At 51.3% G+C, this 12,804-nt stretch overlaps 1 protein-coding gene across 1 annotated transcript; it reads right to left on the bottom strand.

Annotated features, from left to right (window-relative positions):
• Positions 1 to 2,033: 2,033 nt before the first annotated feature.
• On the bottom strand, positions 2,034 to 10,551 carry LOC129023419 (putative POM121-like protein 1-like). The gene is made up of 2 exons (XM_054470117.2): positions 5,214 to 10,551; positions 2,034 to 3,567 (listed from the first exon to the last, which is right to left on the bottom strand). The coding sequence occupies exons 1-2, from the start codon at positions 9,654 to 9,656 to the stop codon at positions 3,547 to 3,549; spliced, it is 4,464 nt and encodes a 1,487-aa protein (XP_054326092.1). The 5' UTR covers positions 9,657 to 10,551; the 3' UTR covers positions 2,034 to 3,546.
• Between the last annotated feature and the right edge of the window lie 2,253 nt (positions 10,552 to 12,804).

Below are 12,804 nucleotides of genomic sequence, written 5' to 3' on the forward strand. Positions count from 1 at the left end.
GTTAGAGACAAACGTGGTGGGAATGGAAAGTCACGCACAGTCACTAGCGCCTCTGGGGGGAGAATGGATGTGGCTGGTAAGAGAACAGGGGTCCAGGGAGAGTCTGGCACCAACATGGGAGGGGAGCCGGTGGGTGTGAGCACCCCCGCTTTACAGATGAAGTGATGGAGACATTCAGATGTTCAACCCCTTGTTCAAGATTCCATACTTGATAAATGGCAGATCAAACTCCCAACATAAAATGTGGGTCATTTCTTTATTATTTTATTTATATTGGCTAACAATGATCAGCCACGCAAGAATAAATGATTATCGTAAAATCTGCAAACAATGTAGATATGCAGAGAATCCCTTCCTTGGAGCTTGACCTTGTCAGACAGGTGTAGATGAGCATCCAGGGGCAGCCGTAAAAACTGCCAGAGACTGGGCTGCTTATAACAGAAACACATGGTCTCCCAGAAGCCCACATTCGAGGTATTCAAAGGCCTGGCTCCTGGAGGCTCTGGAGAAGAGCCCGTTCCCTGTCTCTCAGCTTCTGCCGGTTGCCAGCAATTGCTGCCGTTCATTCATTCCGGCCACTGCCTCCATCTGCATACAGCAAAACAGCATATCCTGATGTGCTCAAGCTTATAGCCAATATTTTAAAATACCCGGAACACACAGGACCGTGGAAGTGGCTGTTGGAGAAATTTTCATGAAGGAAGAAAGATTACAACTAAGTTTTAAAATGCTAGTTTTGTTTGTTTGTTTTGTCTTGGAGAGGAGGTAAAAGTGGGAGTAAAAATAGGGAGTTTGGTGTAAGGTGGGAAAAGCAAAGGAACCCCGCATGGATGGGCTGAAGGGTGTGATGGGAGAACAGTGAGAAGTACGTTTGGGGAAGCAATTGGAAATAGCAGCTAAGCTTAGTCACAATCTATCAAAAGGAACTTGTTGAAGAATTAATGTGTGACTAGGAACAGGGAGGTTATGGGCTTGTCAGCTCGACAGTGGGCACTCAGTTCCACGAATGAATGATGCCCGTGTGGACAGACAGAATGAAGGACAGGCAGATGAATGCGTGGGCTTTACGTGAAACAGGTCCACTTGGTTGCTGACAAGATACTGTTTTAAAGTTCCATTTTGCCATACTTCGAATAGCTTGTCATTAGCTAAATTTAGCCACATAAAAAAATCACTAAGGCAGACTTCCAGAGTTCCCACATGAAAATCAAATGTAAACCAGCAGTGACCTGCTTCAACACCATCATCGGAAGTCAGAAGTTGAACTCTTTTTTGATGTTTAAAGCCTGCATAATATTCGCTGTATTATTATTCAGCGTATTACTATTTCCTTCGTGATGGAAATTTGGTTTATCCCAGTTTTCTATTCTATCAAAACACCGCTACATAGCAAATCCCCATACACATATTTCTCCTAATTGTGGAAATATTTTACATAAAAGAGTCTAGACATAAAAGACTCTAGATGAAATTCCCAGGTTATTGGAATTTTAAAGTAGATAGGTACTTCCAAATTGCCCTCTTACAAATTATATGAATTCGTAAGCTTCCAACTGTTATGGAGTTGCCCATTTTGAGAAATCTGTGCTAAAAGGACCCAAACAATGCTGATGACAATGATCAGGATAATAAGTACGCTGGGAAGACAACAAAATGATTTAGATCTTAGACAAGTCATTCTAAGTGTCTCCACTGTTTCAGTTCTTGCGTTCATTCTTGTGCTTTTTCGTTTTACCAATAAAATAGCTGCTTGACGTCACATGAATCCACGCTATGCTTAATGAGTATTGGTTAGTAAAATGCCTATGACTAGTAATCTTCATCTATGCAATTAAATATTAATTCACAAAACACTTCAAATGTAAACAATAATTAGTAAATGAAAAGTACATAATACCTCAATTAGAAAAAAATCACTCAATTAAAAAGACATTATTTGTGTGATAAAAGAGATTGCCATTTTTGTATTTTTCTACAAGGTTAAAGAAAACTAAGTCAACTTATACAAGTGAATTTTAAAAGACTTTAGGGCGGGCGTGGTGGCTCACACCTGTAATCCCAGCACTTTCGGAGGCCGAGGAGGGCAGATCACCTGAGGTCAGGAGTTCGAAACCAGCCTGACCAACATGGTGAAATCTCATTTCTACCAAAAATACAGAAAAATTAGCCCAGTGTGGTGGCACGTGCCTATAATCTCAGCTACTTGGGAGGCTGAGACAGAATAGTTTGAACCTGGGAGGCAGAGGTGGCAGTGAACCAAGATTGCGCCGTTGCACTCCAGCTTGGGCAACAAGAGTGAAACTCCATCTCAAAAATAAATAAATAAATAAATAAATAAAAGCCTTTAACCCAGAATGCTGAGTAAATCGGCCAAAAATGCTAACCTATGCATTTCAATACTATGAGAGTCACACAGGTGGAAATAACCAGATGAAATATCCTTCCCAACCCACACGAGCCAGTGTTTTTTCTGTGAATAACAAAAACAGCAGAATTTACTCGCCTCTCCATAAGAGGTTACCACTTCTGTGTGTTCCCCTGAAACAGGTGGTGGCTGGGTGAGAAGGGGGACAGCACTAGGGCAGGAGATGGGGGCTCCAGTATCGTGGGCGAGCTTCCTAAACCTCTGCAACTTTCAGCCCCTAAATGGGATGAGCCATCAGAATTTTTAGCACAATGCCCAGAACAAAGTAAGGATTTGACACATGACGCCTCTCTCCACATTGTTCTGTCATCAGCCACCGCATCCTGTACCTCCAAGCCCACTGGGCTCCGGCTGTTTCCATCACATGGAGAATGACTCAGAGCCTGGCCTCCAGCCACCCTCCTGGCCTTTCTGCTTCTCACTCTGCCACTGGCTCCTCATGGACCAGCCTGGGTGTCCTCAGACATACCACACACTTCACTGTGGGAGTCACGCAGCCCTCACTGCTCCTTCCTCAGGGAGCCACGGGGCTTTCCTCCTCAGGAGGACTCTGCAAGCAGCTGGATGAAGGGCCCTCTCATCCCTCACCCTTCTTCAATTTTTGTCGCAGTTCTCCTTCCATCCGCTCAGTGCAGCACACACTGATTCGATCTTCCATCTTCCCCAAAAGACAGGAACAGCATGAGCAGTAGAGAGTAGATTCCAATGATAGAAAAAATAGTCAGTGATTTATCATTTCCATTGATCATCAATGAAGAAAATGTATCCTGAAGGTCATGTAACTCCTATGGGACTGCTGCATCCTCAGCCTCCTGAATTTCAGCCTAGCACCTTCCTCCCCAGCACAGCAACAGGTCAGCCCTTACCAGCATCCCTCTCTTATTGCCTTTGTGCAGAGCCAGGACCAGGGACAGGGGAGGCCTTGGGATTGTCCCTCCCCAACAATCTGTGAAACAATCCTTTATGTCGCCAACAAAGTACAGCCTTATAAATTGGTGGTCAGTCCCTCCCAACACCTCTACCACTGTAAAGCTGGCAGCGCCTCTCCAAGGTTGGCCTTCCCAGGCACTGCAACTCTAGGTGACGGAGTGTGTCCTTACCTTGAGGCCTGGATGCCCAGTCTATCCTGTCCAATGAGCGAGCTGTGGAGAAGGGGAAATTCCAGGTTAAGGGGAGACTAGCGGGGTTCCTGCTTTTATGTTGCCCTGTTGGGAAGGCTGTTAAAGAAACACAAAGTGCTAAGCAGTGAAGATAGAACATGTTTTCATTATTTAAACCAATACATTCCACAGATGGAATAATAAGAAATGCTACAACCAACCTAACCGAATCCATCAGCATATCAAAAAGAGAATCCACCATGATCAAGTGGGTTTCATACCAGGGATGCAGGGATGGTTTAACATATGCAAGTCAATAAATGTGATACATCACATAAATAAAACTAAAAACAAAAATCACATGATAATCTGAATAGATGCAGAAAAAGCATTTGACAAAATCCAGCATTTCTTTGTGATTAAAACCATTCATCAAAATCAGCATAGAACGGACATATCTTAAGGTAATAAAAGCTATCTATGACAAACCCACAGCCAACATTTTCCTGAAAGGGGGAAAGTTGAAAGCATTCCCCCTGAGGACGCGAACAAGACAAAGATGCCCATGGTCACCACTTCTACTCAACATAGTGCTGTTCACTACAGCATTGGTTATAAGAGCAAGACTGGAAACAGAAGAAATGTGTACCCATAATGGGGTGCTTAAGTAATTTTGGGAATAGTCATAGGGTGCAGTACTTTATAGCTCTGAAACAATACAATGGATTTACATTTGAAATGTGGAATGATAACTAAGGTGCATTGCCCAGTGATATATGCAGAGGTGCAGAGGACTTTGTGTAAACACGATCACACATCAGCATGCATTCCAGGTGCATGTTTCTATTTGCACATAGATTGCAGGGATGATATGCAAACAAAAATGTTGACTTGGCGTTTGGAAGTTCAGAGTGGAAGGGAAACTTCCTTGCTAACCTTTTATGATATTTAGAGTTTCTAAATGTGAATATGTAATACATTTAGAAATCTTAGTTAATAAGAAAAGCACGGGGACAAAGACAGGCACGCACTGAAATGGTTTCCTGGAAGACAGGGCCCAGTTGCATCTCTCAAATGGGACCAGATTGGAAGGGAAACCAGCTGCTTTGAGCAAATGAGGCCACTTCTGAATGAGCTCCCAGACTAGATGGTGCCGAGGGCCCTGGACCTGGCAGCTGGGCTGGACATCGCACGGCCCTGTGTTCCAGGAAACGGCATCTCAGTGCTTGTCTGGCCATTTCTCCAAAAGAACCATCCACAGGCCATTTTTCCATTCCCCTGCTATGCACAGACGGGCCCGGGCCTGACCAGAAACTCTTCCTTAGGGTTTTCAGTCACTGCCAAAACTTGAGCGCAGCAGTGAGGATGTGATGTTAAAATGTGACTCTGGGCCAGGCAGTGGCTCGTGCTCATCAACCCAGTGCTTTTGGGAGGCTGAGTTGGGAGGATCAGTTGAGATCAACAGTTCAAGGCCAACCTGAGGAACATAGATCTCTACAAAAAAATAAAAACTAGCCAACTCTGGTGACATGCACTGGTAGTCTCAGCTACTCAGAAGGCTGAAGTGGCTTCAGCCCAGGAGTTCAAAGCTGCAGCTATGACTGTGCCACTGTATTCCAACACGAAATACAGAGTGAGACCATGTCTTGAAAAAAGGAACAAATAAACTAGGTATAGAAGAAACATACCTGAAAATGGCAGGGCTGTGTGCAGTCCGAGATGGCCTTGGACTCAGCCTGCAGTTCACTGTTGATGCGCTGGAATGCCGCCTCCTTCTCCAGGTCCAGGTCTTCAGCAGTGACCCGGAACCCCAGCTCTAAGGGAGGTGGCAGCATCAAAGGCTCCCCTCGCCTGCGTGGCAGCAGGGGAAACTTGCGTCTACGGGGCCTAGAGGCCTGGGATCTGGGGGAGCCATTCCTGGGGGCGAGTGTCTGCCCTGGTGCTATATCTGCCGCCTTTTCACACCGGGTGTGACCCGAAGAGACAGCCTGAGGTCCGTCCTCACTCACTGTCTTTGAGGAACTGAGGGTTAGCTGGCAGTGGGATGAAGCTGGCCCCCTCTTCTGCTTTAGCCCCGGGAGACCTCCCGTAGAGCTGTAGGAACTCGAGATGGCATTTCGTGTGGTGCACGAGCTCGTCCAGGAGGTCTGGGATCTCTTGTTATATCTGACTTCTGACCTCTGGGCACCTGCTTCAGCTGCGGCTGAGGCCCAGAAATGTGAAGGGCCTCCATCCACTCCATTCAGTAGTGACCCCGACGTGGGGTTCAATGTGGAGGGGGGAGGGGCTGCTGTGGCAGCTGCAGGGGCAGAAGTGCCAGGCCTTGTTCTTCTGATGCCCGCATCCATGCTTGCAGCTGGGAAGGGGGCAGGAATCAGCGAGGTGACCTGGGCTGAGTCCCGGGAGTGGGAAGAGGTGGCAGGACAGGTATCTGAGGAGGAGAAAAGGGGGCCTGGTGGTCTGTGCTTCTTCCCAGACACAGGAGCTGTAGAGAGGACCTCTGCAGCAGAAGCTAGGGGGGCCACTGGGCCCAGGCAGTCTTGGGACTTGTGTCTCTCCTGCTGTGCATCCATACTGGGTGCTTTAGAGATGGCAGGCAGACCAGAAGCCCCTGTTGCAAGTGAGGACAAAGTGTGGGAAGGCCGTGAGGGTCTACAGTCCAAGATGGCCCTGGTCTCAGCCCGCAGTTCACTGTTGATGCGCTGGAATGCCGCCTCCTTCTCCAGGTCCAGGTCTTCGGCAGTGACCCGGAACCCCAGCTCTAAGGGAGGTGGCAGCATCAGAGGATCCCCTTGCCTGCGTGACGGCAGGGGAAGCTTGCGTTTACGGGGCCTAGAGGCCTGGGATCTGGGGGAGCCATTCCTGAGGGCCAGTGTCTGCCCTGGTGCTATATCTGCCGTCTTTTCACACTGGGTGTGACCCGAAGAGACAGCCTGAGGTCCGTCCTCACTCACTGTCTTTGAGGAACTGCAGGTCAGCTGGCAGTGGGATGAGGCTGGCCCCCACCTCCGATTTAGCCCAGGGAGGCCTCCCGTAGAGCTGTAGGAGCTCGAGGTGGCAATTTGTTTGGGGCACGAGCTCGTCCAGGAGGTCTGGGATCTCTTGTTATATCTGACTTCTGACCTCTGGGCACCTGCTTCAGCTGTGACTGTGGCCCAGAAATGTGAAGGGCCTCCATCCACTCCATTCAGTAGTGACCCCGACGTGGGGTTCAATGTGGAGGGGGGAGGGGCTTCTGCGGCAGCTGCAGGAGCAGAAGTGCCAGGCGTTGTTCTTCTGATGTCCGCATCCATGCTTGCAGCTGGGAAGGGGGCAGGAATCAGCGAGGTGACCTGGGCTGAGTCCCGGGAGTGGGAAGAGGTGGCAGGAAGGGGATCTGAGGAGGAGAACAGGGGGCCTGGTGGTCTGTGCTTCTTCCCAGACACAGGAGCTGTAGAGGGGACCTCTGCAGCAGAAGCTAGGGGGGCCACTGGGCCCAGGCAGTCTTGGGACTTGTGTCTCTCCTGCTGTGCATCCATACTGGGTGCTTTAGAGATGGTAGGCACACCAGAAGTCCCTGTTGCAAGTGAGGACAAAGCGTGGGAAGGCCGTGAGGGTCTACAGTCCGAGATGGCTTTGGCCTCAGCCCGCAGTTCACTGTTGATGCGCTGGAATGCCGCCTCCTTCTCCAGGTCCAGGTCTTCAGCAGTGACCTGGAACCCCAGCACTAAGGGAGGTGGCAGCATCAGAGGATCCCCTTGCCTGCGTGACGGCAGGGGAAGCTTGCGTTTACGGGGCCTAGAGGCCTGGGATCTGGGGGAGCCATTCCTGAGGGCCAGTGTCTGCCCTGGTGCTATATCTGCCGTCTTTTCACACTGGGTGTGACCCGAAGAGACAGCCTGAGGTCCGTCCTCACTCACTGTCTTTGAGGAACTGCAGGTCAGCTGGCAGTGGGATGAGGCTGGCCCCCACCTCCGCTTTAGCCCAGGGAGGCCTCCCGTAGAGCTGTAGGAGCTCGAGGTGGCAATTTGTTTGGGGCACGAGCTCGTCCAGGAGGTCTGGGATCTCTTGTTATATCTGACTTCTGACCTCTGGGCACCTGCTTCAGCTGTGACTGTGGCCCAGAAATGTGAAGGGCCTCCATCCACTCCATTCAGTAGTGACCCCGACGTGGGGTTCAATGTGGAGGGGGGAGGGGCTTCTGCGGCAGCTGCAGGAGCAGAAGTGCCAGGCGTTGTTCTTCTGATGTCCGCATCCATGCTTGCAGCTGGGAAGGGGGCAGGAATCAGCGAGGTGACCTGGGCTGAGTCCCGGGAGTGGGAAGAGGTGGCAGGAAGGGGATCTGAGGAGGAGAACAGGGGGCCTGGTGGTCTGTGCTTCTTCCCAGACACAGGAGCTGTAGAGGGGACCTCTGCAGCAGAAGCTAGGGGGGCCACTGGGCCCAGGCAGTCTTGGGACTTGTGTCTCTCCTGCTGTGCATCCATACTGGGTGCTTTAGAGATGGTAGGCACACCAGAAGTCCCTGTTGCAAGTGAGGACAAAGCGTGGGAAGGCCGTGAGGGTCTACAGTCCGAGATGGCTTTGGCCTCAGCCCGCAGTTCACTGTTGATGCGCTGGAATGCCGCCTCCTTCTCCAGGTCCAGGTCTTCAGCAGTGACCTGGAACCCCAGCACTAAGGGAGGTGGCAGCATCAGAGGATCCCCTTGCCTGCGTGACGGCAGGGGAAGCTTGCGTTTACGGGGCCTAGAGGCCTGGGATCTGGGGGAGCCATTCCTGAGGGCCAGTGTCTGCCCTGGTGCTATATCTGCCGTCTTTTCACACTGGGTGTGACCCGAAGAGACAGCCTGAGGTCCGTCCTCACTCACTGTCTTTGAGGAACTGCAGGTCAGCTGGCAGTGGGATGAGGCTGGCCCCCACCTCCGCTTTAGCCCAGGGAGGCCTCCCGTAGAGCTGTAGGAGCTCGAGGTGGCAATTTGTTTGGGGCACGAGCTCGTCCAGGAGGTCTGGGATCTCTTGTTATATCTGACTTCTGACCTCTGGGCACCTGCTTCAGCTGTGACTGTGGCCCAGAAATGTGAAGGGCCTCCATCCACTCCATTCAGTAGTGACCCCGACGTGGGGTTCAATGTGGAGGGGGGAGGGGCTTCTGCGGCAGCTGCAGGAGCAGAAGTGCCAGGCGTTGTTCTTCTGATGTCCGCATCCATGCTTGCAGCTGGGAAGGGGGCAGGAATCAGCGAGGTGACCTGGGCTGAGTCCCGGGAGTGGGAAGAGGTGGCAGGAAGGGGATCTGAGGAGGAGAACAGGGGGCCTGGTGGTCTGTGCTTCTTCCCAGACACAGGAGCTGTAGAGGGGACCTCTGCAGCAGAAGCTAGGGGGGCCACTGGGCCCAGGCAGTCTTGGGACTTGTGTCTCTCCTGCTGTGCATCCATACTGGGTGCTTTAGAGATGGTAGGCACACCAGAAGTCCCTGTTGCAAGTGAGGACAAAGCGTGGGAAGGCCGTGAGGGTCTACAGTCCGAGATGGCTTTGGCCTCAGCCCGCAGTTCACTGTTGATGCGCTGGAATGCCGCCTCCTTCTCCAGGTCCAGGTCTTCAGCAGTGACCTGGAACCCCAGCACTAAGGGAGGTGGCAGCATCAGAGGATCCCCTTGCCTGCGTGACGGCAGGGGAAGCTTGCGTTTACGGGGCCTAGAGGCCTGGGATCTGGGGGAGCCATTCCTGAGGGCCAGTGTCTGCCCTGGTGCTATATCTGCCGTCTTTTCACACTGGGTGTGACCAGAAGAGACAGCCTGAGGTCCGTCCTCACTCACTGTCTTTGAGGAACTGCGGGTCAGCTGGCAGTGGGATGAGGCTGGCCCCCACCTCCGCTTTAGCCCCAGGAGGCCTCCTGTAGAGCTGTAGGAGCTCGAGATGGCATTTAGTTCGGGGCACGAGCTCGTCCAGGAGGTCTGGGATCTCTGGTTATATCTGAATTCTGACCTCTGGGCATGGCGGTCTCTCTGCAGAGGCCCGGGCCTGGGCACAAAGGGAGAGAGGCCTCCGTTGTCCGACAGGGGCCGAAATGCAGACCGTGCATCCCTGGTGACCTCGGGGACCCTTCTCTGATCATCAGGATTCTCTTGGACTCTAGGGTCCTTGTCCTGCTCAGCCATCCCTGTCCCGCTCTCCTTGAGGGCCCTCAATACTATCTTCCCTGGCCACAAGTCTGGGGACAGCCGGGTGTTGTGGGCCCCAAAGGGGTGACTACCTGTTCCTGGGTCCCACAGAGATTCCTTGTGCTCAGTGTAGTGGCTGAGCTGGAGGATGCCCTGGAATTCGGCGCACACAGCACTGGCTTGCTGTGGTACCTGTGCAATCAAATTGAAGGCAGAATCACCGGGAAGGAACACAGGTCTTGCAGGATCACAGAAAACCTTCTTAGAGTTGTCTTGACACCACTGATGCCAAGTGTCCGGGTGCTTGTGGGATGGCCTGCCACTCAGTCCAGGGGCAGGAGAAACGGGGAGATCCCACAAGCAAAGTGAACTGGGGGATGGGCTGAACGGACTCCAGGCAACTGAGCCCTACTAGCAGGTCCTCAGCCTGGGCCCTGACAGGAATGAGGGGCACAGAGTGCCCAGGTAACCGCTCCTGGGAGGACTCGGAACCGTCGGATGCTTGAACGCTGGAGAGCTGGACTCTGAGGGTCCTCGTGGAGCTGCCAACTCGGCCAAAGGCTAAGCCAGCAGTTCCTTCTGTTGCCGGGCAACGCGCCTTTTAAACCTGAGGGAGTGGGTGCGTGAGCTCATAATGGCCCCAGTGACAGAACGACCTTAAGGGTTCCGTTGAGATGGAGTTTCGCTCTTGTCCCCCAGGCTGGAGTGCAATGGCGCGATCTCAGCACGTGCTGCGACCCGGGCACAAAGGTCACGGGAAGAACAGGTGCCCACAATGGCTGCAGATCTGCCCGTGGATCACTGAAGATTCCTGCTCTCCTGCAGAGGTGGAGATTGCAGTGAGCTGAGATCGCACCATTGCACTCCTGCCGGGGCAACAAGAGCAAAACTCTGCCTCAAAATAAAAAAAAAAAGAAAAAAAAGAGGCCGGGCGTGGCGTCTTATGCCTATAATCCTAGCACTTTGGGAGGTCAGGGCAGACGGATCAGGAGATCAGGAGCTGGAGACCAGCCTGGCCAACATAGTGAAACCCTGTCTCTAGTAAAAATAGAAATTTAGTCAGACATGGTGGCACCCACCTGTAGTCCCACCTACTCGGGTGGCTGAGACAGGAGAATCACTTGAACCCAGTGGCGGGGCAGGGATTGTGACGCCACTGCACTCCAGCCTGGGCAACAGAGCCAGCCTCTGTCTTTTTTTTTTTTTTTTTTTTGAGACGGAGTCTCCCTCTGTCCCCAGGCTGGATTCCAGTGGCCTGATCTCGGCTCACCGCAAGCTCCGCCTACCGGGTTCATGCCATTCTCCTGCCTCAGCCTCTGGAGTAGCTGGGACTACAGGCGCCCGCCACCACACCCGGCTAATTCTTTGTATTTTTAGTAGAGACGGGGTTTCACCGTGTTAACCCGGATGGTCTCGATCTCCTGACCTCGTGATCAGCCCGCCTCGGCCTCCCAAAGTGCTGGGATTAAAGGCGTGAGCCACCGCGCCCCGTCGAGACTCTGTCTTAAAAAGAAAGGCCGGGTGCGGTGGCACTTTGGGAGGCGGAGGCGGGCGGATCACGAGGTCAGGAGTTGGAGACCAGCCTGGCCAACATAGCGAAACCCCGTCTCTACTAAAACTACAAAAAATTAGCCGGGCGTGGTGGCGGGCGCCTGTAGTCCCAGCTACTCTGGAGGCTGAGGCAAGAGAATGGCGTGAACTCAGGAGGCGAAGCTTGCAGTGACCCGAGATCTCGCCACTGCACTCCAGCCTGGGTGACAGTGAGAATCTCCATCTCAAAAAAAAAAAAAAAAAAAAAAAAGAGAGAAAAAGATTTATTAATTTAATGCACTTGTATACTTGTATGCCTGTTTTCTTCATTTTGCTTAGGAAACACCCACAAGAGAGCTGGGACTGTGGCCCTGATTGTGGACATGAAATATATGGTTTCTTGCAAAAAATAGACACTGAATAATTACGATTTAGTTGAGCTAGAAATCCATTTGGTTTCTTCCATATGTTTCCAAAATTTTCATCCGGCCTTTTTTCATCCTGAGATCACATGACCTCAGGAGTTCGAGACCAGCCTGGCCAACATAGTAAAACCCCAACTCTACTAAAAATACAAAAATTACCTGGGTGTGGTGGCACAGGCTTGTAACCCTGCCTACTTGGGAGGCTGAGGCAGGAGAATCACTTGAACCTGGGAGGCGGAGGTTGCAGTGAGCCAAGATCGCGTGACTGCAACAGAGAAATTCTGTCTCAAAAGAAAAATATAACTTCATAAAAAGGAAGTAGGGTGAAACAGAAAAGTTTGTCTAGATCTAGAACCATTAAAGGAATTGAATGTTTATTTTAAAATCTGTATCCCGGCCGGGTGCGGTGGCTCACGCCTGTAATCCCAGCACTTTGGGAGGCCGAGGTGGGCAGATCACAAGGTCAGGAGATCGAGACCATCCTGGCTAACACAGTGAAACCCCATCTCTACTAAAAATACAAAAAATTAGCCGGGCCTGGTGGCGGGTGCCTGTAATCCCAGCTACTCAGGAGGCTGAGGCAGGATAATGGCGTGAACCTGGGAGGCGGAGCTGACAGTGAGCCGAGATGGTGCCACTGCACACCAGCCTGGGCGACAGAGCAAGACTTCGTCTCAAAAAAAAAAAAAAAACTGTATCCCATCCCCTCAAAAATCTCACAAAAAAACAAAACCAAAGAAAAGCACCTGGCCCAGATGATTTTATGGACAGCAAACATTAAAAAGAACATAAAGTTTTTATCTTCTACATAATTTTTAAAAATTATTTATTTATTTTTGACAGGAAGTCTCGCTTTGTAGCCCAGACTGGAGTGCAGTGGCATGACCTCCACTCACTGCAACCTCCGCCTCCCAGGTTCAAGCGATTCTCCTGCCTCAGCCTCCAGAGTAGCTGGGATTACAGGTGCACCCGGCTAATTTTTTTGTATTTTTAGTAGAGATGGGGTTTCACTGTGTTGTCCTGGCTGTTCTTGAACTCCCGACCTCAGGTAATCCACCTGCCTCGGCCTCCCAAAGTGCTAGTTTTACAAGCGTAAGCCACAGTGCCCAGCCTACATAATCTTTCAGAAAAAGAAGCAAATGGAATTCTCCCCAACTCACTGTGAATTTAGTATAGGCTTAAAACCAAAC

Source organism: Pongo pygmaeus, chromosome 23 (genome assembly GCF_028885625.2).
Source record: "Pongo pygmaeus isolate AG05252 chromosome 23, NHGRI_mPonPyg2-v2.0_pri, whole genome shotgun sequence".
Taxonomy (NCBI): Eukaryota; Metazoa; Chordata; class Mammalia; order Primates; family Hominidae; genus Pongo; species Pongo pygmaeus.

Coding starts and splice junctions, on each gene's coding strand:
- LOC129023419 (XM_054470117.2), bottom strand. CDS start 9,656: ATGGCTGAGCAGGACAAGGACCCTAGAGTCCAAGAGAATCCTGATGAT. Junction 3,568..5,213: donor CACAGCCCTGCCATTTTCAG/GTATGTTTCTTC, acceptor CCTTCTCCACAG/CTCGCTCATTGGACAGGATA.